The sequence below is a fragment of the Nerophis ophidion genome, linkage group LG22 (genome assembly GCF_033978795.1).
Source record: "Nerophis ophidion isolate RoL-2023_Sa linkage group LG22, RoL_Noph_v1.0, whole genome shotgun sequence".
Classification (NCBI taxonomy): domain Eukaryota; kingdom Metazoa; phylum Chordata; class Actinopteri; order Syngnathiformes; family Syngnathidae; genus Nerophis; species Nerophis ophidion.
In genome coordinates, this window is record NC_084632.1 from 31,797,646 (window position 1) to 31,824,805 (window position 27,160).

The window sequence follows — 27,160 nt, forward strand, 5'->3', positions numbered from 1 at the left end:
TTTATCAGGCTCCAGTGGCATGGGGCCTCAAAGTCACTTGCATGCGCAAAGGAAGTTGACCGGAAGGAAGTCACTACTGCTACAAAATAAAATAAATGTCGCAACACCTTAAAAATGAATGTTTTTTTTTTTTTACGTGAAAGTGCAAACCCCGTTTCCATATGAGTTGAGAAATTGTGTTGGATGTAAATATAAACGCAATACAAAGATTTGCAAATCCTTTTCAACCCATATTCAATTTAATGCACTACAAAGACAAGATATTTGATGTTCAAACTCATAAACTTAATTTTTTTTTTGCAAATAATAATTAACTTGGAATTTCATGGCTGCAACACATGCCAAGGTAATTGGGGAAAGGGCATGTTCACCACTGTGTTACATCACCTTTTCTGTGTTACAACACCCAATAAACGTTTGGGAACTGAGGAAACTAATTGTTGAAGCTTTGAAAGTGGAATTTTTTCCCATTCTTATTTTATGTAGAGCTTCAGTCGTTCAACAGTCCGGGGTTTCCGCTGTCGTATTTTACGCTTCATAATAAGCCACACATTTTCGATGGGAGACAAGTCTGGACTGCAGGTGGGGCAGGAAAGTACCCGCACTCTTTTTTTTACGAAGCCACACTGTTTTAACACATGCTGAATATGGCTTGGAATAGTCTTGCTGAAATAAGCAGGGGCGTCCATGAAAAAGATGGTGCTTAGATGGCAGCATATGTTGTTCCTTTCAGCATTAATGGTGCCTTCACAGATGTGTAAGTTACCCATGCCTTGGACACTAATGCACCCCCATACCATCACAGATGCTGGCTTTTGAACTTTGCATTGATAACAGTTTGGATGGTTCGCTTCCCCTTTGGTCCGGATGACACAATGTCGAATATTTCCAAAAACAATTTGAAATGTGGACTCGTCAGACCACAGAACACTTTTACACTTTGCAACAGTCCATCTTAGATGATCTCGGGCCCAGAGAAGCCGGCGGCGTTTCTGGATGTTGTTGATAAATGGCTTTCGCTTTGTATAGTAGAGATTTAACTTGCACTTACAGATGTAGCGAAGAATTGTACTTAGTGACAGTGGTTTTCTAAAGTGTTCCTGAGCCCATGTGGTGATATCCTTTAGAGATTGATGTCGGTTTTTGATACAGTGCCGTCTGAGGGATCGAAGGTCACGGTCATTTAATGTTGGTTTCCGGCCATGCTTACGTCACATGGAGGGATTTCTCCAGATTCTCTGAACATTTTGATGATATTATGGAGCGTAGATTTTGAAATCCCTAAATTTCTTGCAATTGCGCTTCAAGAAATGTTGTTCTTAAACTGTTTGACTATTTGCTCACGCAGTTGTGGACAAAGGGGTGTACCTCGCCCCATTTTTTCTTGTGAAAGACTGATCATTTTTTGGGAAGCTGTTTTTATACCCAATCATGGCACCCACCTGTTCCCAATTAGCCTGCACACCCGTGGGATGTTCCAAATAAGTGTTTGATGAACATTCCTCAACTTTATCAGTATTTATTGCCACCTTTCCCAACACCTTTGTCACGTGTTGCTGGCATCAAATTCTAAAGTTAATGATTATTTGCAACAACAACAAAATGTTTATCAGTTTTAACACCAAATATGTTGTCTTTGTAGCATATTCAACTGAATATGGGTTGAAAAGGATTTGCAAATCATTATATTCCGTTTATATTTACATTTAACACAATTTCCCAACTCATATGGAAACGGGGTTTGTAAATGAAAGTAATATAATGTACGAATGGATGTATACCGTGTAATACATTTGGAAGGGTTGTAATCTTGTTATAGCTGTTAAGTAGAGGAAACACAAACGTCAGTGTGAATCTACAGGAGTTTTATTTTTCAACTAACATGTAAGCAAATGCGCCACAGTGTCAATTCTGGTCTTTCAACAATCGCTATTTCTTCGGAACCAAAATATATATTAATGTATTACATATAGCCTATTATTTGTCCACTATTGCCAAGTGATGCATCGAAAATGTGGTCATCTTAAATGAAAACCGACACCAGATGTTGTGATGAAATAGCCATTCCCGCTGGCGACTGCGTCTTTCCGGCGCACACAAATGACATAGCTCGCCCAAAGCTGCCGTAAAACAATCACATTCAGGTTGCATTGCGTTTAAACAGAAGTCATATTTTAAAAGATCAGATTTCAATTGGATTCAGGACCACCTCTTGACGTGGCCTTAATCTGATGCCAAAAAATCAGATTTGAAGCACTTTTGAGCATTTAGATTGACAAAAAAATCAGATCTGTGTCACTTGAGAGCAAAACCGATTTGGTGTGCAGTGTAAACGGGGACATAGACTGATCAATACCCTGCTTAGCGTCTTTACCAATGACTCCCGCTCTGTCTCTTTATGTTTTTCTTTCTTTGGCTGGCGTTGAGACTAGAGCCTTTGTGGTTCATAATATCAACTGCATTTGAGATTTCCTACTAAATTCCCATGCGTTCATTGTGAGCATTAACAACTTGTTGACAATAATTAGGCATTTAACAATTAAGAGTATTAATGATTACTGCGGTAAAACTTCTGTCGGTTAGTAATACCGTTTTTTTAAATAGTTTTTTTGAAAAACCGTCATTGATACTTGTACTTCGATAAACTCATGTACTGACCTCCGCAATCTAGTTATCTTAAATGCTAACATGTAAACAAGAGACATTAAGTCTGCTTTATTTTTGGGGAGTTTGGTAATATTTCAAAAATGGCAAATTCTCTGCAAGGCGTCAACTTCAAATTTAGTGCATCTGCAAAATGTCTGAAAATATTAGTCCAGTGGGCTTTCAGACAGGGACGGGACAGGTGTCATGTTCGTGGGAGTCAACTGGCATCTATTACATGTGTCTGCAATATTGGCATACATTTTGGAAAGTTTAGAGTTAGTAAAGTAGGTGCGATGGACAACCTTAAACTGTATCTAAGCTTAGAGCAAGCTGTGCATCCACAACTGCCAAATTCTGCTTTGCAGTCCTTTGTAATTTTATCAAGAGAAGTGTCTTTAAGGTGAGAGATTCAGATGTAAATTTGAGAAATTATACCTTTCTGATTTATGGGGGTTTGCAAAATTGAATCTATTACTGATTGAGGTAGACTACTAGGGAAATAACTGCTAGTTGATTTGACAAAGTTACGGACTTGAAAGTAACTGAATAAGTGGGATTTCGGGGTTTAAACTTACTAGCGAAGACATTGTTTATATAGAGGTCCCTTAGTCGGACCAAGCCTTAGCTCTGCCATCAAGAAAAAACTTAATCTGTGCTTGGAAGGAGAAAGAGATAGTTTTTATGAATGGGGCTGTAGTTAGATAATCCCCTAAATCCAAAAGTGCATCTAAATTGAGACCAGATTCTAAGAGTGGAGATAACAATAGGGTTACATGTAAACTGAGAAAAAGCAGTTTGATGTAAGCAAAGCTAGGAGTGAGGTAGAACATGATTTAGCTTCTCGTCTGCACCAGCTCAATTCAGGTTTGCAAATCCCAAAAATATTTTTTGTGTATGTTGGCTACTTAAGTTCTCTATGCAATTTATCTACATTAGGTTCACAGGTGAGCTGAAACCTGTCCCACCAGACTTTGTGCGAGAGACACTTTGGACTTGTCACCAGGCAATAATAGGACACAAATAGACAAAACAGCCTTTCACACCTATGGACATTTTAGAGTCCCAAATGTACCTAAAATTCATGCTTTTGGGATCTGGGAAGAAGTGGGAGTACATGGAGAAAACCCACCCAAGTACAGGGAGAACACGAAAAACTCTGAATAGAAACGTTCCAACGGCTTTTCAAATCTGGATGCGCAGCTATGAGGTAGTTGCACCAACCGCCGGGGTTTTCATAGTTAAATGAAAAGTCATCAAATGTATAATTGTTAACGACAATGTTTTTATTGACAGTCTTTTTTCACCTAATCATTTCACAAAACATTTTTTTAGCACTTTTTCTTTTAGCACTTGCCCCAGTCTGCTTAAAAAATTCTAATTTATAATTTGTGGTGGAACATATTTGCCACAGAATGCCCATGGCAAAACTTCATAATCACAGGGAATATGATTTGAGTTTTCAGAAGATTTTTTCTTACAAAATTATCATGCCTGGGTTTTACAGAATTGTTAAAAACAATAATTGTACCGGCCAGGATGATAAATATGCAAACAATCTGTCGCATTAGGCATCACAACTGTAACTAGAGTGTCTACTAATAAGCGCACATGGGTAAGAAGAGGTATTTTGAGTATTCACCGATGGACCTTTCTGAAACATGATTTTAATTATTTAAATACATAAAGAACTCTTTCTTCAACACTAGTCAGATGTTTTCTGGGAACATAGCTTTGTTGTGTAAAAACACATTTTGGGCAGTCTTTCATGGAAAATGTTATTCACAAGTTATAAATCCCCCTTTAATAAGAAGTCTGGGCAAGAGATGAATGTGGTTCTTAAATTAAAAAAACAGGGTATAACTTTTTCCCAGATGTTTTCTTTAATATCATTTGTTTCATAACAAGCGGATTTTCCCCCCACCATAATGTCAAGAGCAATGTTGTAATAGTGACATATGAACATTAGCACAAAGGTGCATGCAAGACCTGTGAGTTGAGTTTTATTGGATGTAAAAGTCTGGTTCAGTAAACCTGTTGGTGCTGAGAAAGAAACCAGAGCTCCTCTGCCAACAAATGGGTTTGGATGTCTTTCAGAAATTCCTAAATGTGCCTGTTTGTGCCTCCTTTTAGGTTTGATGGAAATTTCAACGCCAATGTGTCCAAAACCATCTGCTGCGACAGACTTTCACCCACTGTCAACAGCCGAGCTTTCAACCCTGGACGAGACCTCAACTCAGGTTTGTTAGTCACACGAGATGGTTTCCTTCCGGTGGCGTTTTCCTGGGTGCACAATCTTCTCAACAACTTGTTTTCTTTCATCATACCTGGAAATGTAGAAGGCAACAGTCTGAGATAAAAATAATGAGCTGTGTGTGTCAAAGGGGATGTTTTTAATATGTTCAGCATTCCCTTATGTTCTATAGCCTTCATTTGAAATCACTTTTTACAGTCTGAGATCAAATACTCCTTTTGCCTTTGAAGACTCTGAAGTTATGATTTGAGCCAGCCATGAGCTACAGTGTAGGTATCGGTTCTTTGTTTGTCCTCACAGTGCTGCTAATTAAGATAATGGATTATTTGACGAAACTGATATTTATTAGTCGGATGTAAGGTGAATTGGGATTAAAAAAATACTGAAGTATGTACGGCGGTACCTCAACCTACGAGCACATTGTGTTCCACAACCAAGTTCCTAGAACACAGCCTCGCTCACTGAAATTAATTTAGATCAATTTATTCTGTGCTCCATACCCCCAAAGCATCACCATGTAACATGCCTTTTAATAAGAAAAAATATGTCTAAATCTTAAATCTTAAATCTTAAATGGGTTGTACTTGTGTAGCGCTTTTCTACCTTCAAGGTACTCGAAGCGCTTTGACACTACTTCCACATTTACCCATTCATACACACATTCACACACTGATGGAGGGAGCTGCCATGCAAGGCGCCAACCAGCACACATCAGGAGCAAGGGTGAAGTGTCTTGCTCAGGACACAACGGACGTGACGAGGTTGGTTCTAGGTGGGATTTGAACCAGTGACCCTCGGGTTGCGCACAGCCACTCTTCCACTGCGCCACGCCGTCCCTAGATGTATAGAAGTATTGTTTAAAAAAAATGTAATATTATGTATTACGAACAAATACAGGAGTTTTGTGGAACAACCTAATAATATTGTACAGTATTTGCCTTAGGGAGCAGACAAATGCGCCTCTCTTTAACTGATTCTCTGTCCAGCGTTCATGTATTATCCCCAATAATAAGCTACTTGTTTTCAAAGAGCTGGTGGCGTGTTTCTCTCGTGGCATCTGGCAACCCAAACTCCGACGTCTTTGAGGAACGGACTGAAAAAGTCACTTCGGGGTCACAACACAACAAGTGATGTGCTTGGTTCTCAACTGCAATGTTCATTTTTGTTGGCTAACATTTTCGTCCTAGTTATCGTTAATTACCTATTTTTCTATGACTAAAATATGATGATAACGAATCACAACTAATGCAAGTTGACGAAAACAATGACAAAATTAATTGACAATTTCGTCTACAAATAAAAACTAGATAAAAATGTTGACAGAGATGAATACTATCATTTTTAATTTGTATTAATGTGGCTCTGGGACAAATTTGGAATCTTTTCAATCACAGTAGCATGTGGGAGAGTGGCATGTGGGAGAGGAGTGGGGGGTAAATTACAGCGGGTTTCAACTTTGTCTTTGTAAGGCACAGTGTTCGGACTTTACTGGGAAAACAAGACTGTATTGCTGGGATATAACGATAAACTGTATTAATAATGACCATAGCAAAACTACCGATCGTATTACTATTTTAAATAAAATTTTCAAGAAAGCTAGATTTATAACAGCACTATGATAAACTCACAGAATGACTGGTGCTAGCTCGCTTGCTAGCTAAATGCTAACATGGAAATATTTATGTCTTTCCCCAATAAGAAACAAAATACCCCAATCCAAACTTATACAAATATTAAACCGACATGCTCTGCTCTCTTACAACGAAATTATGATGATCGATCTTTCCTCAACAAAATACAAGACAGAGTTGTTTTTTATAGTGCTTTCAAGGACCGCTAAACAGAATAGGACAACAAAATGCCCGCCAGAAATAATAAATAAGAATAATTGAGTTGATTTATTATGCACTTTTCATTTGGATATATTTTAAGATGCCACAGTACGAACCAGCATTAAAAACATTAAAATCAACGTCATTAAAACGGATAAAATACTAAGACTAAAACACTATCAGTGAAGCATAAACAAAAAACATGCAAAATAGTGGCTTTTTATAACAGTGTGTCTATTTATATATAACTTAGTCAAAGAGTTCAGTGTGTGACTAAGTACTTTTTAAGCACATTCAACAATACCACAATTATAATGATGACCGTGAAAGGAAATTTTCTTATTGTTCAACTTAAATAATTTGATACTGAAAAATAAAATTAATCATATTATAAATTGTATAATAATATATATATATATATATATATATATATATATATATATATATATATATATATATATAGGGCTTCACGGTGGCAGAGGGGTTAGTGCGTCTGCCTCACAATACGAAGTTCCTGCAGTCGTGGGTTCAAATCCAGGCTCGGGATCTTTCTGTGTGGAGTTTGCATGTTCTCCCCGTGAATGCGTGGGTTCCCTCCGGGTACTCCGGCTTCCTCCCACTTCCAAAGACATGCACCTGGGGATAGGTTGATTGGCAACACTAAATTGGCCGTAGTGTGTGAATGTGAGTGTGAATGTTGTCTGTCTATCTGTGTTGGCCCTGCGATAAGGTGGCGACTTGTCCAGGGTGTACCCGGGCTTCCGCCCGATTGTAGCTGAGATAGGCGCTAGCGCCCCCCGTGACCCCGAAAGGGAATAAGCGGTAGAAAATGGATGGATGGATGGATAATAATTTTATCAATAAATAATAGATTCATATTGATCAGCAACATTAACTCAGGAGCGCAATATATAAAACACTTGATTCAACCCCCTGAATAAAAATAAATAAAACAATCCGTGCTAATTTTTCTTTTCAAATCAAAATGACAAATTTAGGATTAATGGCCACACCGAGCATGTTTTATAGTGCACAACTTTTCGATACTGATGTATGATACAGGCATGTGAATCGTAAAATTTCCACGTTTATAAACATCCATCCATTTTCTACGGCTTGTCCCGTTCGGGGTCGCGGGGGGGCGCTGGAGCCTATCTTAGCTGCATTCGGGCGGAATGTATGAAACAGATAGACAGACAACATTCACACTCACATTCACACACTAGGGTCAAATTAGTGTTGCCAATCAACCTATCCCCAGGTGCATGTTTTTGGCGGTGGGTGGAAGCCGGAGTACCCAGGAGGGAACCCATGCAGTCACAGGGAGAAAATGCAAACTCCACACAGAAAAGTCCCATATCAAAACACATTTTTTTAAATGAAATATATTTTAAAAAATATGATCTACACAACATACCTCAACCACAGTTACTCACTGTTCATCTTGCCTTAATGCCGCATTGAGGTGCAGGAAGCGCAGAGAATAAGGGGCTCTGAAACAAGCTTTTTAGTTAGCAGAGTTACCTAACCGTTGAGATAGCTTATTTGTTGTCGCCTGCATTCGCTGTCTGACCCTTAACGTCGACGGGTTTTTACTTTGCTACTAATCATATTTGGATGATTACATTCTGAATACTGTTAGTCAGAGGTGTGGACTCGAGTCACATGACTTGGACTCGAGTCATGAATTTGATTACTTTAGACTCAACTTGACAAAATGTAAAAAGACTTGCAACTCGACTTAGACTTTAACATCAATGACTTGTGACTTGACTTGGACTTGAGCCTTTTGACTTGACATGACTTGCTACTTTCCCCAAAACCCAACAATTAAAAAGTTATTCAGGAGCGCTCCGTATCTTCCATTGTGTACGGAAGTGTGTCAGCGTGTGTGCGATGACAGCCTGTGCGCTACCTGTCAGTATAACAGCCAATCAAATTACACCCACGTTGTTTTCGTCACACAGCATTCACCCAATCAAATTGCAGGAAAACCAACGGAGAAGAGCTTTCAAATAACAGAAGAATAAGTGAAGAAAATTATGCCATAAAGTGTTTCGTTCGGGTATTAAAACTACGACTTGGTCAACAAATAACGAATTACCATATGCAAACATGCGGTTGGAAGATTACAGACGGAGACGCAACAACTTCCGACTTCGTTCGACATTTGAAGTTGCACAAAGTTTTGAATGTAAGCTAACGTTTATTGGCTGAGTAACGTAACTTTTATTTGCTGTGTAGTTAAATCAGTGAGGCTGTAAACTCACTCCTAATGTTAGAAACATAGACATCTTATAAGTAGACGCAGCATCGACCACTACTGGCGCTGACGAGACGAGACGCGCAAACGCCATCTTGGAGTGGTGATCCACTCCACTCAGTGCAATTCTTTTGGCAGGAGCAATGAACTGTCAGCGCATTTTATCTCACTGAATACCACTGATTTTCACACGCTTTTTTGTCATACGTGTAACTATGATAAAGGACACATGTTTGCTTAACAATAATAGAATATTCTTATATGCTATAAGTGACCAGATGTCCAAGATCAAAACTGGGAATAATAATCCCAGAGAAGGGGGAAAAAACAGTCAGCTATTTTTAAATTGAAGAAACAATATGATTAGGTTATATATACATGTGTATATCCTACATTAACAATGTATGAATATAGTAGATATCTATATATCTTACGGACCAATAGACTTTATATCTGTTGCTGCAACAGCAGAGAGTTTTTTTTGTCTTGACACTTTGTATTGATATTTTCTATTACATTCTTCCCGTAAATGATCATGTTTACAGTGATTGTTTTATATGTATTTTTCATGTATGTTGCTTTGGATAAAAGTGTCTGCCAAATACTTAAACATATACAGTATAAACACTTGAAAGTCTTTGTATCAGCTAAAGCCACCAATCTGTATCACTGGATTCAGAATAAAACCAAATTCTGTTTTACCCAACAAAGTTAGTATTTGAATATTGTTACTTGAGGACTTATTCCTGGTTACAGTTATACTGTTAAGAGAGTATTGTTTTGTGTTATGCCTTAAATGATGAATGCATCATAATCATTGGTGGCTGGTGAATTTTGTTTTAGGTGGGGCTGAAAGTTTGTAAACCAAATACCAGTAGGGGGGTCATCCTCCTCCAGAAGATTTCTTTGTGATTTTCATATACAAATATTGAAGATCTTTGCTCCTTCACAACTCGGTGCTAATATTCTTTTGACAAAATACTACCAATAGTATGTTAATGTTAAATCTTACTTGTGAAAAGTAATCCCCCGGTTCCTATTTTCAACAGTCCACTCATTTAAGCAGGAAAACGCTGAACACCAGCCCGGCATCTTTGTTTTCTACCTCTCAACTGTCAGTTTAGGCTGCTCTCCAGCTCCTCATTACCACTTCAAGATGGTGGCCAAATTGCTCGCGTCACAGCAGCCAATGCTGGGTTTACTTACAGTATAATATGTCTACAGTTATAACGTCATTCCAAACACTTCACTCTGTTGCGTCCACTGCAGTTCGCTACCTTATTCATACTTTTTGTCAAGTTATTTTTTTTAAGCAGAGCTGCATGAGGTTCCTACACATAATGTTACGTTAGTGAATGTATCACACACAGTAACGTAACGTTAGACGGCGATCATGAGCACCGCGTATTTTAGCCACCTACAAAAAGACAAACATAGTCAAATAAAGGTCAGTTAAAATGTATACTATATTAAGAATATGTGTACAATTTCCATAGGGCCCTGACATCTAAAAAGTACAACTTTGTTCATTGTTATGTTAATGTATTTATGGTTTTCATGTGTACGCACACTTTAAAACACATACAGTTTGAGATGAGATCAATGAGATAAGGTAAAAACAGGATGGAAACTGCTGTGGAACTAGTTCCAATGCAATATGCCATGGAAATACAATGATAAGACTTTTGTGCAAATAATTACAGTTGCACTTGTTTTTTCAAATGTGTTTATTCTGTAAAGAAATGAGTTACATGTTTAAAATAACTGGTTAATAGTGCTATTATGAAGTGCAATGTCAGCACTATTTTCTTTCATAATAAATACATACAGCGTTTTAAAAGCATACACAATCTGTGTAAATATATTAGTCTGTGGTTAAAAGGACTTGAAATGACTCAAAACTCAAAATGCAGGACTTGGGACTTGACTTGAGACTTTTCAGTTTTGACTTGGACTTGACTCGAGACTTGCCTGTCTTGACTCGAGACTTGACTCGGACTTGAGGGCAAAGACTTGAGACTTACTTGTGACTTGCAAAACAATGACTTGGTCCCACCTCTGCTGTTAGTTCTGAAACAGTTGTAGTTCTAGAACATTTATTAGTAGCCAGTGAGAAGTATATTACCTAAGGGGGCGTGGCTACAGGACTCCCGTCCAAAGGCAAAACCTAGTAACTCACTTCTAACTGATTTTGAGAAAACAAAGGAAAACCAATCTATCCTAATGCTGTCTTACAATGATTTACAAAGTCATCAAACGTATAGATGTTTTCTTGAGCTTTCATTTTCTTGCCGATTGAGCCATGGATTGAATCTGCTTTCATGAACGTGTGCCCTTTCTCCAGATATTTTACCACAATCCCAGGTGGACCCCATTCTGCGTTTGCACATTGGGCAAGAGCCGTGTACAGCGTCAAGTTTTTATTTTGACCTCCACAGTTATCTGCCCAAAAGAGTATGCAAGGGGAAGAGTCAAGAACAATACATTTAATGAAGGTGCTTGCAACGTCCTGGGCCAATCTTCCAAATATCCCCTCGTGCCATAATATCGCATAATCAGGTTGACCGTCGGCCCCCATTCCTGCAAATGTCTCATTAAAGACAATAAGGCGACTGACAAAGAAGCTCCGATTAGTCCCTTGAGATACTAGGTTTTTCTGTTGTATCTACTCCGTTATGTGGTAGTTGCTAGGTCCTGCCATGCGTGTAACAGCTTACTTACGTAACAAATTACAATATCGCATACACTAATGTAAAGCATATCACCTAGGAACTCCAAAATTATTATCAGTTCAGTTTTGACCAAAATTTAGTTACTGGGTTTTGCCTTTGGACAGGAGAGGATAGAGTTGCCAAATGGGAAACGTTTTCTGACTTATTTGCATGCGTTTTATAGAATATATTATATATTCAATGATAATAATATTAGTACATTATCTACTAAAAAAACCCGAAATTCAATGGTACAGTGTCGAAAAGACAGCCAGAAGAGGTTGGTAGATGAGAAAAAATCTAAAGGTAAATATAATGTACAATATGCTCCCAATTGCAGGAAATGTAGTCTTGACTTTCAAAATTTTCTCTCGGGGCTTGAGTGGCCTGCCCCACTACTTGATAAAGACTGCTCTATTGGCACAAGCCTGTCACAAATATTGATTCAACCGAGAGCAGAAATGTTAGTAACTCAAGGTATGCTCACAAAAGAATGCATAACAAAAAGGCGAGAGTCAGCTTGTATTTCAAATCACTCCTAAGTTAAATGCGCCTGAAAGTTGAAGTACCACTGCACAGTGGATCCTGCGTATGGCGTCAACTCTTTACTGCGACACATGTTGGAACACTTTTCCACGAATTAGATAAATAATATTATTTGATATTTTACGGTAATGTGTTAATAATTTTACACAAGTCGCTCCGGAGTATATATCTCATGAAAAAAACTGCGACTTATAGTCCGAAAAATACGGTACTGGTAGAGTTTAGAATGTCGACCAAAACGGATGACTGAACTATTACTTGTTTCTGTGTGTTTGAATTGTATTATCAGTTAAATAGCTTAGAGGACACTTTTCATTCTTTCCCATACATTGATGTTCATTTGTGGCGGAAGCCACAAATAAAATTGGCACTGCTTGTTCGTAGTCGCATACAAACGCACTTTGTTGGGACTGTCAACTCCGTACAGGCTTATGAAGACTTGAACAAAAGCACATAATACTTATACAAATCATAAAATAATGTTTTTTCCCCATGAGTTTTCGTAGCTCTCACCCGCCACCTTACTTCCTTAGCAGAGATCCACAAGCCGAGCAAAACATGGCTAATGCTTATGCTATTGAGATTGAGACATTTGTTCCAAAGAAAAAAAAATGATTTTCAGTGCTTGAGATTTGCGTAGGGTGTTTGAAAGCATAACTGCACGCTGCAAAGTTTCTTTAGAAAAGGAAACCGCACAACAAACTATTCTAGCATCTGAAACAGCATCGAGCCGATTGTGGGAAATCAAATGCAACTCATTACAGGGCAAACAAGACCGCAAAAAAAACAAACTCCACTGAAGAAGCAGCTTACTGCGGCGAAATAATGTACACAAGGTACCATGTAAGATGGGAAAGGAGAACAAGGCACAGCCATCACTAAAGCAGTTGCTCTGCCCTTCAAACAGAACAGCTCGAACGCGTGTGCTGCTGCAAAACTCTGGTGGGATAATACCGCATTTAATCATAAACATCGTGATATATTAGATGTGCAATGTGTCTTTAACATCCCTGCAAACTAACAAAGAGCCCAGGATAATTCATGGAAAGTCCTGCGTTTATCCACTTACTAAAACTACAGTATATAGTCATCTAAATTTTTTGCTTGATTATTTATTTGCATACAATGTGCAATACCAATTGTTTATTTACAGTGGTATTGTATTCAAAACACAACTTTCAAGTTTGCACTTTATTGATCCGATGCATTTTTATGGTATATTTATTGATTTATAGGAATTTATTTATTTGCATGCAATTGGCAATGCTACATTTTTATTTACAGATTTTTTTTTTTCCAAGACTGAAGTTTTAAGTTTGCACTTTATTAATGTAAAAGTTGTAGATAATTATTTATTCGCATGCATTGTACAATACTACATTTGTTTTGCAGAAGTATTTTATTCAATCAGAATTATTGCTTTCCAGAGGAAGCTGTTAATATAGTTCTTAATTTAATAAAAAAAAATAGTTTTGACTTAGGGCTGGGCGATATGGCCTTTTTTTAATATCTCAATATTATTAGGCCATATTGCGGTACACAATATATATCTCAATATTTTTGCCTTGGCCTTGAATTAACACTTGACACATATAATCACAGCAGTATGATGATTCTATGTGTTTACATTAAAACATTCTTCTTCATACTGCATTAATATATGCTCATTTTAAACTTTCACAACTAAGTCAATTGACCAAAACTGTATTTATTAAACAGTTATTAAGCAGTGGCACAAATGTTCATGTCATTTCCAAAACAGAAAGTGAAAGATTGTCAGAGACATTTTAAGTGTCAAATAAAAATAAGCTGCATAAGAGGAAATCAAATAGTGTTCGTCCTTCGCTATGTGGTAGGTTACTACGGACGTTATTAAATTCTGTTGTTGACTATTTTTTTCATACGGTGTTGATCTGGAAATGTTTGCCTCGTCATTTTGATGGTGTGGGCGTGTGGCACCGAACGAAGATGTTGACATGCAGAATAAGCGCTCTTCATTCTCTCGCAGGTGACTTTTCAAATGATGCTACATATTAGCAGTAATGCTACTTTTTATAGCAACGCTGTTGGCCCACACTTGACAAATTACGGTTGTCTGTTCGACATATTCCCACTTGAAGCCAAACCACCACCAGACGATGGACCCCTTGCTGTTTTTCGGGGAATTAATTCTTCCTTCATTCGCACCTTCTTTCTCTCGTATTACCACTCGCACGGCTCTGCGAGCATCACAGCTAACGTTACCCAGTCTGCTACCTCTCTGCTCCTCGAGGGCGTATACGTATGTGACGTACGACGTGACAGTATGTGACGTGTGTAAGAAGGTGCGCTTGTCTGTGAGAAGGAACGACAGGAAAAAGCGAGAAGAGCCTGTAATGTAACGCCAGCAGCTAAAAGCATCTGTGTGAGAACGTGAAGTGAAGTGAATTATATACTCGAATATCACGATATAGAGATTTTTTATATTGCACAGAGACAAACCCACGATATATCGTGTATATAGCTATATCGCCCAGCCCTATTTAGACTAGAGGAAATGTGGTTTGTCATCTGTCTTTGAAACAGCCTGAATGAAGCCTTTAGTTTAAACAGGATATTTTGCCTTAGTTCTTGTAGATTTAGATTTATCGGTCCCCATGGGGAAATTCATTTTCATTGACTGTATATTTAAACAATAAACATTACACATCACGGACAAAAATAGCAAAAAGACATCATACATGACAGTGAGAGCACCAACACATTTACAGGCTTGTTAGACAGGTTGGCCGGGCCTGCGTTTAGAGCGGCTGTAGCCACAGGGATAAGACTTTTCCCAAGGCGGAGCATATATTGGAACATATATTGACAATTGCTTTCTTGTTTTGTAGCATTTTAATGACGCTTTCTATGCTTACTCTTATTCTGACCTCAAAGCTATAGCTTGTTTTCCTGGTGCAAACCCTAAAACTGCAATTGTGCCACCCCACTCCTCCCTTTTCTCTGTGTGAAAGGTTGTGTTGTGTTGCACCCAGCGGCAAGGAAGTTGCTAACTTTGTGATGGGATCTCTGTGAGGATATACTGTTGACTCTGTGACCTAATAAAATCCATTTAGTGTTGAGCAAATACAGTTAGGGTCAGTGTGCAGAGTAAACGCTGTTGTCTCAGCTCGGCCTGCACCCACAGCCGTGATCCAGGTTTGGCAACTGAAAGCGACTCACTGCACTGCGGTTGGTCACTTTACATTTGACCTGATGTTGGTAAGACATTTGATTAGGTTATTTGCACTGAATATACAGATGAAGCTAATAAGAATATAATATTGTACAGAGTTTAGTTTATTTCAGAATTAAAAGGTGAAACTAATACAGGGGACCTCAACCTCTAATTGGTTCTTCAACATTGTCCCCCAACAAAAATTATTCATATAGTGAAGCAGAGTTCCCCATAAGAATCAATATAAACATGAATAATTGGTTGTAGCCTCGACAAAAGTCCCCATTTCAGTAAAAACAAAAACAACTGCACGCGTTGAAGACACTTTAATGTATTGTATATCTATCAAACCAACAAAACAAAAACATCTTTTTTATCCAAACAAAACATTACAGCAAGCTTAAATGTCAACACGCACACAAGTCTCGTTGGTGTGCTCCAAAACCATCCATCCAGACTTCATTCTCCCCAAACACTTCGTCCCTCTCCTCCTGGGGGATCCCAAGATGTTCCCAGGTTAGCCGGGAGACATATTCTCCCCAATGTGTCCTGTGTCTTCCCTGTAACGTCCTACAGGGAGGCGTCCGGGGTGCATCCTGACTAAATGCCTTAAACACCTAATCTGGCTTCTCTCGATATGGAGGACCAGCGGCTTTACTTTGAGCTCCTCTCAAATGACAGAGCTTCTCACCCTATCTCTAAGGGAGTGACCCACCACCTGGTGGAGGAAATTGATTTTGGCCACTTCTACCCGTGAACTTTTCCTTTCGGTCATAACCCAAAGCTCATGAGCATCGGCGAGGATGGGAACATAAATCGACCGGTAAATTAAAAACGTTGCTTTCCAGCTCAGCTCCTTCATCACCGTTACAGACCGATGCACCGATCCGCCTGTTGATCTCACGATCCACTCCTACCTACCTTGTGTACTCCTCCACTTTGGGCAACATCTCGCACACCACCCTTTTCCGGGGAGAACCAAGGACTCCTACTCGGAGATGCTGATTCTCATCACAGTCACTTCACACTTGGCTGTGAACCAATCCAGTGAGAGCTGAAGATTTTGGTCAAATGAAGCCATCAGGACCAAATCATCTGCAAAAAGCAGAGACCTAATCCTACAGCCACCAAACCGGATCCCCTCAACGCCGTGACTGCACTTAGAAATTCTGTCCATAAAAGTTATGAACAGAATTGGTGACTGAGGGCAGCCCTGGCGGAGTCCAACCCTTACTGGAAATGGATCTGACTTACTGCTGGCAATGCAGACCAATATCTGACACAGATCATACAGGGATGGTACTGTATGATCAGACGGTCCGATACTCCTTACTTTCTTAGCACAGTACTCTCCGAGGGACACGGCCGAAGGCCTTCTCCAAGTCCACAAAGCACATGTAGACTGGTTGGGCAGACTCGCATGCACCCTTAAAACACTCTGTCGAGAGTATAGATCTGGTCCACTATTACACAACGAGGACGGAAAACCACACTGGTCCTTCTGAATTCAAGGTTCGACTACCAGCGTAGCCTCTTCTCCATTACTCATTACCTGGAAGGCTGAGGAGTGTGATCCTACTATAGTTAAAACACACTCTTCGTTTGCCATTCTTAAAGAGAGGAACGACAACTTCGGTCTGCCAATCTGGAGGCACCGCCCTGCCAACGAGGAGTTTTTTTAACTTCCTTGGCAACCTCAGCCCCAGTAATAGGAGAGCCCACCAAAGATTCCCCATGCATTGCTTCCTCATAGGCAGACGTATAGGTGGGATTGAGGAGGTTTTCGAAGTATTCCCTCCACCAATCCACAACGTCCTGAGCCGGATTGTGGTTCAGAATCGCTTCGAAGCCGCCCGGAAGTCGTTTTCCACGGCTTTGCCAAACTTCTACGTATGTCCAAGTTTTTGCTTCTGCGACCGCCAAAGCGAGGCGCCGCTTGGCCTGTTGATACCGGTCTACTGCCTCCAGAGTCTCATGAGCCAAAAGGACCCAGTAGGACTACTTCTTCAATTTGACGGAATCCTGTGTATACTTTGCATTGAATGAGGTTACATTAGATATTAGTTTCACATTTGAAGTTGAATTGCTGGCATGAAGGAACATTATAGAGTATCAAAATGTTTTGAGTTTCACCTGTACATAATGTCCAATTTCTAGTAAATGTCATTTGTTGTCATTAACATATACAACAATGAATGTGTCTTTTACAATGTGGAATTGTCACTCCCAAAATCCTCATTATATTCTTTCTGCAGTGTTGGCAGACAACCTCAAGTCCAACCCAGGCATCAAGTGGCAGTACTTCAGCTCCGAGGAGGGCATCTTCACGGTCTTCCCGGCCCACAAATTCCAGTGTAAAGGAAGTTACGAACATCGCAGCAGGTACAACTCAAACTCTTTTCAGTCTTTCCCATTAAAGCTTTTGTCTGTATTATCACTTGTTTGGCAAACGTTAGGCTAGTTGGTCTCAAAGTTTAATTGGCTCAAATTGTGGTAGCGTTGATTACCCAAACTCCAAAACCTAAGTGAATTCGGCGTTGAAATCAGGGAGTCGAAGGGTTAAGTATAAGAGCCTGTTGGCTAATTGAATAATAAATAAATAAATAATAATAAAATATTTTAATAAAATAATATTTATTAATATAATTCTGATTCTGAATCAAAATTATGTAAAATGGGAACGCATTATTTTTAATTAAGAATTCAAGCCTAAAAGACGAAACGCAAATAAAAGTAAGAATTTAACTGACCTAAAGAGGCCATTCACGCATTGCCGGTTTGTATGGCAGCCAATGGCGGCTCGACCGTGTTAAAGGGGAACATTATCACCAGACCTATGTAAGTGTCAATATATACCTTGATGGTGCAGAAAAAAGACCATCTATTTTTTTAACCGATTTCCGAACTCTAAATGGGTGAATTTTGGCGAATTAAACGCCTTTCTGTTTATCGCGCTGGAAGCGATGACGTCAGAATGTGACGTCGCCGAGGTAACACACCCACCATTTTCATTTTCAACACATTACAAACACCGGGTCTCAGCTCTGTTATTTTCCTTTTTTTTGACTATTTTTTGGAACCTTGGAGACATCATGCCTCGATGGTGTGTTGTCAGAGGGTGTAACAACACTAACAGGGAGGGATTCAAGTTGCACCACTGGCCCAAAGATGCCAAAGTGTCTGCCGCCAGACCCCCATTGAATGTGCCAGAATGTCTCCACATTTGACCGGCGATGCTAAGGCAGACATTGCACAGAGATGTATGGATAACCTGCAGATGCATTTGCAACGATAGTCAACGAAATCACAAAGGTGAGTTTTGTTGATTTTGACTGCCAGCTAATCGATGCTAACATGCTATTTACCGGCGGTGCTAAAGCAGACATGGAACAGAGATGTATGGATAACCTGTAGATGCATTTGCAACTATATTACGTTTCCTTCCACCCACATTTAATGCGAAAAAAACACTTACCAATCGACGGATTTAAGTTGCTCCAGTGTCAAAAGATGCAAAAGTCCTGATCGTTTGGTCCGCACATTTTATCAGCGATGCTAACGCAGCTATTCGGCCATGCTATGGCTATGAATAGCGTCAGTAGCTATTCGCTCAATAGCTTCAGTTTCTTCTTCAATATTTTCATACTCCAACCATCTGTTTCAATACATGCGTAATCGGTTGAATCGCTTAAGTCGCTGAAATCCGAGTTTGAATCCGAGCTAATGTCACTATATCTTGCTGTGGTATTTCCATTGTTTGTTTACATTGGCAGCACTGTGTGACGTCACAGGGAAATGGCCAGTGTCTTCGCAGAGGGCCGAAAATAAGGCACTTTAAAGCTCTATTTAGGGATATTCGGAGACCGATAAAATTTTGAAAAAAACTTCAAAAAATACAACAAGCCACTGGGAACTGATTTTTATTGTTTTTAACCCTTTTGAAATTGTGATAATGTTCCCCTTTAACGCCGCACGCTAAGTATTGTCATCTATCACTCATCTGCCATACACCCCGATAACTGCCCCAAAAAGTTAACAAGTGGCGGTCTTGGCAGGTCGAAATGAACTATGGTCAAAACTCCTTTCACTGTGTAAAGGACTGCAGACTCGGTGGAGTTAAACATGGAAGCGTCACTGTCTCACTCGTTGGCACTGCAATTGATGCAGCGTAGGATAGGGTTGCGCAATATACATATATACCCATCCATCCATCCATTTCCTACCGCTTGTCCATTTCGGGGTTGCGGGGGGTGCTGGAGCCAATCTCAGCTGCATTCGGGCGGAAGGTGTCGTACACCCTGTACAAGTCGCCACACTCACATTCACACACTAGGGCCAATTTTTTGTGTTGTCAATCAACCTAAACCCCAGGTGCATGTTTTTGGAGGTAGGAGGAAGCCGGAGTACCCGGAGGGAACCCACGCAGTCACGGGGAGAACATGCAAACACCCCACAGAAAGATCCCAAGCCCAGGATTGAACTCAGAAACCTTCGTATTGTGAGGCAAATGCAGTAACCCCTGTATTACCGTGCTGCCATATACTTATATACAACATACAAAAACATTTCAATATCGTGCAAAACTTCATTCACTTCAGAAATTTAACTTCAAATGTGAAACTATGTGATAAACTCAATACATGCAAAGTGATATATGCCAAGCTTTTATTTAGTTATAATTCTGAAGACCAAGGTTTTCAGTTTTTGAAAACACCAAATTGTATGAGTTTTTCAATTCAAAGTTTTCATGAGCTATAAACCATAATCATTAAAATTATATCAAAAGAAGGCTTGAAATAGCTTGACTTGTATGTTATGAGCCAATGTCATATGTTAGTTTCACCTTGTAAATCAAATTGCTAGAATGCACTCTTTGTATGATTAAAAAATGTTTTTAAAAATGTGTAGTGTCACCCATACGATATAAATTATATCAATTTGGCCGACGATAGCGCTTTTAATACTATCGTTATATTGTAATAATGCATATTGATGACACATTCTAATTCCCGCAAATTTGACAGAATCCTTTGTCATTTTTTTTATTTACAAACTCAGAAAATATGTCCCTGTAGGTAAGAACAAAATAGTAGGAATTCATTTAAATATTGAATTGATATTGTTACACCACCATTTTGTGTTGTTCCAAGATTAAAATTGTGATCAAAAATTAAATTATTTGATGTTCTAGAAAATTTGTAGTATTAGTATCATCCTTGGTATGACCAATACTGCCCCTGTTACTACTTGGTATTGGATCGATACTGAAATCCGTAGTATTGCCTATGAATAAGAGATGGAAGCAGGTCTCTCTTGATAAGATTGACTCATGGTCTGAACCTGGTCCATAATCCGAATTTTGAGAAAAAACTGCCTGGTAATCTGCCGTCCTAACTACAATATTTCACTTGAAGCTATTCTCAATACTCTTCACCTTCCACATCTCATCACCCTTCAGTTCTTCCCATCCAAATTGCCCTTCCTCATCCAATCCTCTGCCATCCTCACTACACAGCTTCCTCACGCTGTGCTCCTCTTCCATCACCAAACAGCCCTCCTTCTTGTCATCCTCACCCAATCACCTGTACCAGTTGCCGTAGGGGGGCACAGACAGCATGTTGGCGGCTTGCTCCTTGACCACACATGTCCTTGGCAGGAATGTGGCACAGTACCACTAAAGCCCGCTGGAATTTCACACTTCCACTGTTGTGGGTTTTATTTGAGTACCACTGAAAGACGTCTCTTTCATTTCTCCTCATATCCCCTCACATGTGTTTTTCACACCTACTTGGAAGAAAAACTTAGCGTTTACAATTTCTAATCATGCATTTTGTTTTTTGTTTGTGTTAGAGCTGGTGTACTGGTACACATATACGAGTGAAATTGCATTCTTTGGCTTGCTTTGAGTGTGAATAAGCCTTTGTGAGTCCACCCTCTGTGTTATTGTCCACAAAGACCACACACGCTGAAGCTTACCACCTCCAGCTTCTCAGATCCTTTGGCCCCCACCCAGCTGCTAGGTGCACAAAGAGCAACAAAACAAAATTAAACCATATCATAAATACTTCACAAATATATTGTCATGATAGACGATTAAAACTGTGACTATTTCATTAAATGTACATTCTAAATACCAGAAGTGTGGAGGAGTCAGACTCGAGCCGTAAAATTGATGACATTAGACTTGACAATATCATCGAAGACTTGTAACTGGACTTTGACATCACTGACTTGGGACTTGACTTGGACTTAGGCATTACAAACGTAGAACGTCATTATTCTTGAGCGATTAGGTGAGAGCGTTCAGCAAATGTGTCTCCGGCTGTAATTTACAAAATTTATTTCAAGACAAACTGGATATGATACTGAATATCTTGCCCATGTAACAAGTGTGCATTGCAGCATAATCTCCCAACCCTGTGCCCACAAATCAATGTCAAATATCACATGCAACATTAATGTGCTTATTGCCAGTGTGCGCTCACTCTAGTAAGAAAGTCATTTGCTATAGCCAGTGTGCACTCTCTAGTAAGAAAGTCCTTTGCAATCACATTTGGCATTAACTTGACGTTGAAAAATGGCGAGGAATTGACAACACACTAAATAAAGGTAAGTAAAAACACATTAAGGGCCTGAATTACTAAAGGTTTGCCTGTACTAAAACACGTGTAAACCTAATACCACACGCAAATCTGATCTACTAAACGTGTGCAAAGTGGATTGTGTCTGTTAAGTAACCAGAATAGGCATGCTATCCATTATGTGTCGTTGGCTTCATTATTATGCAAAATATATGCTGTTAATCAAAACAATCCACTTTATTTGTATAGCACATTTAAACAACATACATTTTTCCAAAGTGCTGCACAACAATATGAAAAACAATATTCAAATATTATCCTTAGCTCCACCAATGACTGAATAAAAAAATAAATATGATTAAAAACGATTTTAAAGGGTAAAACCAATCAAAACCATAAATAGAAATAAACAATCAAAAACACACAGAGGACCACACAACTCTCACAGTGTTAAAAGCCAAAGAATAAAAGAGGGTCTTAAGACGAGACTTAAAACACTCCACTGTGAAAGCAGTTTGAACATGGAGGGGCAGAGTGTTCCAGAGCTTAGGGCCGACCACAGAGAAGGCCCTTTCTCCCCTGGTTTTAAGTCTGGTTCTGGGCACCACGAGCTGGAGCTGGCTCTCGGACCCCAGAGCGCGTGCAGGAGTGTAAATTTGATTGAGGTCCGAGATATATTGAGGTGCCAGTCCATGTAAAGATTTAAAAACAAACAGCAATGTTTTAAAATCAATTCTAAAATGAACAGGGAGCCAGTGCAAATTCTCAAGAATTGTGGTTATATGCTCGCGTTTCCTGGCCCCTGTTAAAAGTGGTGCTGCCGCGTTCTGGACTAACTGTAACCGGGAGAGAGTTTTTTGGCTAATGCCAGCATAAAGTGCATTGCAGTAGTCCAGGCGACGTGAAAAAAAAGCATGCACGACCTGTTCAAAAAGGTTAAAGAATAAAAACGGTTTTACCTTTGGTAAAAGACAAATATGATAAAAACACAATTTTAAAACGCTATTGAATTGCTTGTCAAGTTTAAAATCGCTGTCTATAGTGACGCCAAGGCTGTTGATTTTGGGACGCACATCATTTTGCAATGGTCAAAAACACCCACGATACCGAGGGGAGAAGATGCAAATATATCTAACAGCTTGCGCAATGCGATGAATCGACACTCATCATTGTTTTGGGAGCGCTATATTTCAGGAAATATTTTACTATAATACATCTCCTACATGAAAAGATGTATTTCATTGTGCATTTTCTTACATTTGAGTAAATAAAAACCCAGTAAAAAGTCCCGTATGCACATAGAATCTTCATTTAAATCGAGCGGTCTGCACCAATTTTCAATTGCACACGCAGTGTTAGTAGATCACACGCAACATATCCACTTATAGCACACACACTTTTATTTGCACAAGCTGTTTAGTGCGTGGTATTTCGGATCTTTGTAAATCAGGCCGTAACTACTGCTTTATTTTGGGGGAAATGATAAACAATAGCTAACAATAAACAGTTCATTAAACAAAATGTTATACTGCACATATTGCGACCAAAAGGATGACGGGAAACTGAAGCACTCCAAATAGGTCAGCGCATACTTGTTTTGTATGTCGGTGCTTGGCCGTAGTGTTGCTAGAACATTTCCTTTTGTGAATAATTGCTAAAGTTATGTGTTTATTGTTGACATAGATGCTGTTCTTTGTTTCCCTGTTTAGAAATAGTCCTTGTGTGAGTATATTAATTACCTGTTTCGCACCCTAATATTTATGTTAAACGGTCAGTAAGAAAAGTCTTGTGTGTAATGACTCTCACATCTATGTCTTCACTTTAACCAACAAGTTAGAGCAAGAGCAATAAGATTAGTCACTTAAAAATGTATCACTCTGAGTGAATTATAATTACAAATGCCTTAACATGTTAATGCATCAGATACAGTTGTTAAGTGTATTAAATGGATCATGGTTTAGATAAATGGCGTATTATTCTAACACCAGTAACAACTTAACAGGGTGACTTGGATGGACTCGAAAATACCAAGTAGGTGATTTTTACTTGACCTGTCTTGTTTTAAGACTTGACGTTGATTTGGGATTAAAGACTTCAGATTAATTTGAGACAATACATTGATGTAATTCCACCTCTGCTAAATACTGACTTTGTACCCGGTATGAAAGTTCATGCATACTGTGACGCTAATAATGCCATAGCTATTTGAGTATATGTTACATCAAATAAAAACCCTGTTTTATTTTCAGGATACGTGGTTACACTTTAAAAGAAGGTCACAAAATAAGTTTTAAAAACTGAAAAAAATATATACAGTTGAACGTTGCAACAGTGGGAACAGAACATCTGTAATTGGTCTGATCTGGTTGTGTGGATTTGTGTCTTCTCCTACAGGCCTGTGTACGTGTCTGCAGTGCGTCCCCAGTCAAAACATATTGTTGTGATGGTGGATCACGGAGCGTCTGCGACAGAAACTCAACTGCAAATTGCCAGGGACTCAGCTCTGGTTATCCTTAATGCAATAGATGAACATGACAAGGTATGAAAACTTACTTTTTATTGAACCATACTTAAAAGGTCAAAAATATTCCAGTTTATCTCACAACACCGTCGTCATTCCTGTCCAGATTTCCATTCTGTCAGTAGCAGAGATGGTTCGCTCCTGCTCCCTTGACCAGTGCTACAAGAGTTTGCTTTCTCCGGCCACCAGCGAGACAAAGAGGAAGATGAGCACCTTCATCTCCAACATCAAAGTATCCGATAGCACCACGCAGCATGCAGCAGGCTTCCAAAGGGCTTTCCAACTTCTACGAAACACCAGCAGCCTCAGCAGGCAAAGCAGCAGTAAGTGAATTAATCTAGTGATTGTTTACATTGCAAACCGCGCCCCGTAATGTCTACTGCTCCATCTGACGTGTGTGTTCTCGCCCCCCGTCAGCCACAGACATGGTTGTCATCTACCTGTCATCTGGCATCACATCTCGAGAGTCGTCAGAGCAGGAAAAGAAAGCGACGCTCAGTGTGGTCAAAGAGGAGAACCGATACTTCAACAACTCTGTAATGATCCTCACTTATGCGCTCATGAATGGTAAGATCAGCATGGAGGGGGTTGCTTTTGGGATGGGTACAATTGATTAGTTAAGGATTCTGTCTTGTGGGTAATTTATTGTTAATCAAGTTTTGAAGCAAATGAGGCGAAATTAAGTACACAACTTGGTTTCAACCAGCAGAGGCACTGTTGATTGTAACTAGTTTGTGGCCTAAAGAAGAGATTTCTGAGCTGTGCTAAGAGGAATGCTTTTTATTACATAGCATTTAATTACATGTTTTAATATATGTGCGTAAAACACATTGACGTCTAAAATTATATAAAATTAAACTGTAAAGCACTTTTCCACCAACAGTTCAGGAACTTTATGTTCTTTGAACCTCTAGTTCCTGGAGCTATAGGTTCTTGTAAAAGGGTGTGGTTTGTGTTTCCACCGTTTTTCACAGTTCAGAGTAGTTTATACAAATCAGACTGATGACTTATGAAGGAGTGGTTAAGTATATTTCCACACTGATAACATGTAAATAAACAGACAATATTTGGTGCGAGTTATTTTACTAAAAGTAAGTAATTGAAATACAAAGCAATCGTATACAAAACAATATGAGTTTTTAAAAAAATGTTTACCGAATTGTTCATAAAAAGTCAGGCTTTTGACAGCAATGTCTAACAACCAGAAAGTCGTTCTCTCAGTAAATTATTAAATTCTTGAGGATCAGATGATTCCTTATGGTCCATTTCAACTGCAAATAAAACATATATAAATAATAAATGTCAGTGTTGGACTCCCGCAGACAACGCAAACACATGAGCTTTAGCGTTGGCTTGTCAGCATTAGCTAGTAACTGCCGTATTTTTCGGAGTATAAGTCGCACCTGCCGCTCACACTGGTGAATGAATGATGAATGAATCTATGATAGGTGGTGGCCGGAGGGGCCGTAGGCGCAAACTGGCAGCCACGCTTCTGTCAGTCTACCCCAGGGCAGCTGTGGCTACTGATGTAGCTTACCACCAACAGGTGTGAATGAATGATGGGTTCCCACTTCTGTGTGAGCGCTTTGAGTGTCTAGAAAAGCGCAATATAAATCAAAGTTATTATTATTATTGTATATAAGTCGCACTGGAGTATAAGTCGCATTTTTGGGGGAAATTTATTTGATAAAACCCAACACCAAGAATAGACATTTGAAAGGCAATTTTAAAATAAATAAAGAATAGTGAACAACAGGCTGAATAAGTGTACGTTATATGACGCATAAATAACCAACTAAGAAGGTGCCTGGTATGTTAACGTAACAAATTATGGTAAGTCATTCAAATAACTATAACATATAGAACATGCTATACGTTTACCAAACAATCTGTCACTCCTAATCGCTAAATCTCATGAAATCTTATACATCTAGTCTCTTACGTGAATGAGCTAAATAATATTATTTGATATTTTATGGTAATGTGTTAATAATTTCACACATAATAAAAAAATTGAAATTAAAAAAATGTTTTTTAAAAAAAGATTCAAATAATTTCGCACATAAGTCGCTCCTGAATATAAGTCGCACCCCTGGCCAAACTATGAAAAAACTGCGACTTATAGTCCGAAAAATACGGTATATAAACGGAGTGTCACCAATTACTTATACCTTATTTTCTGGAGTGTAGAGCTCACTGGGATACAAGCCGCACCCATTCAGTTATAAAGGAAAAACAAATTGTTCCCATATTTCAGATGAACTTTAAGCTGTAGTGAAATGAGTTATTTACACAGAAACATTGTGTTAGTGTTTATTTACATACCGTAATTGTTTCCACACAGTTCCTGTTACATGGTAGTAAATCGGCTGATCAAACAAAACAGTATTCATTCTAATGGACCTATGAGCTGCGGAAGCTAGCTCTAACATCAGCGTAATAGGACGTCTACGATGACATTTTGGTTTCTATTTACGAAACTGAGACAATACAAAAAGAATGCCATTGTAAGTTAATAATAATAACAAAGGCACTTGTGCACGTTTTCCCTTAGTAACTAATGCTGATGACGCTAGCTTCATTACATTACCATAGCATGTACAAATATGCATA

The 27,160-nt window shown here is 39.0% G+C and overlaps 1 protein-coding gene across 2 annotated transcripts in view; it reads left to right on the top strand.

Annotated features, from left to right (window-relative positions):
• Positions 1 to 27,160, top strand: part of cachd1 (cache domain containing 1) — a 229,591-nt gene that overhangs the window by 148,879 nt on the left and 53,552 nt on the right. For both annotated transcript variants that reach the window (XM_061883696.1, XM_061883695.1), the window contains 5 exons: positions 4,777 to 4,883; positions 17,701 to 17,827; positions 24,421 to 24,565; positions 24,654 to 24,870; positions 24,965 to 25,114. In XM_061883696.1, the coding sequence (XP_061739680.1) occupies positions 4,777 to 4,883; positions 17,701 to 17,827; positions 24,421 to 24,565; positions 24,654 to 24,870; positions 24,965 to 25,114 (746 nt within the window). The remainder of the gene's footprint in view (positions 1 to 4,776; positions 4,884 to 17,700; positions 17,828 to 24,420; positions 24,566 to 24,653; positions 24,871 to 24,964; positions 25,115 to 27,160) is intronic.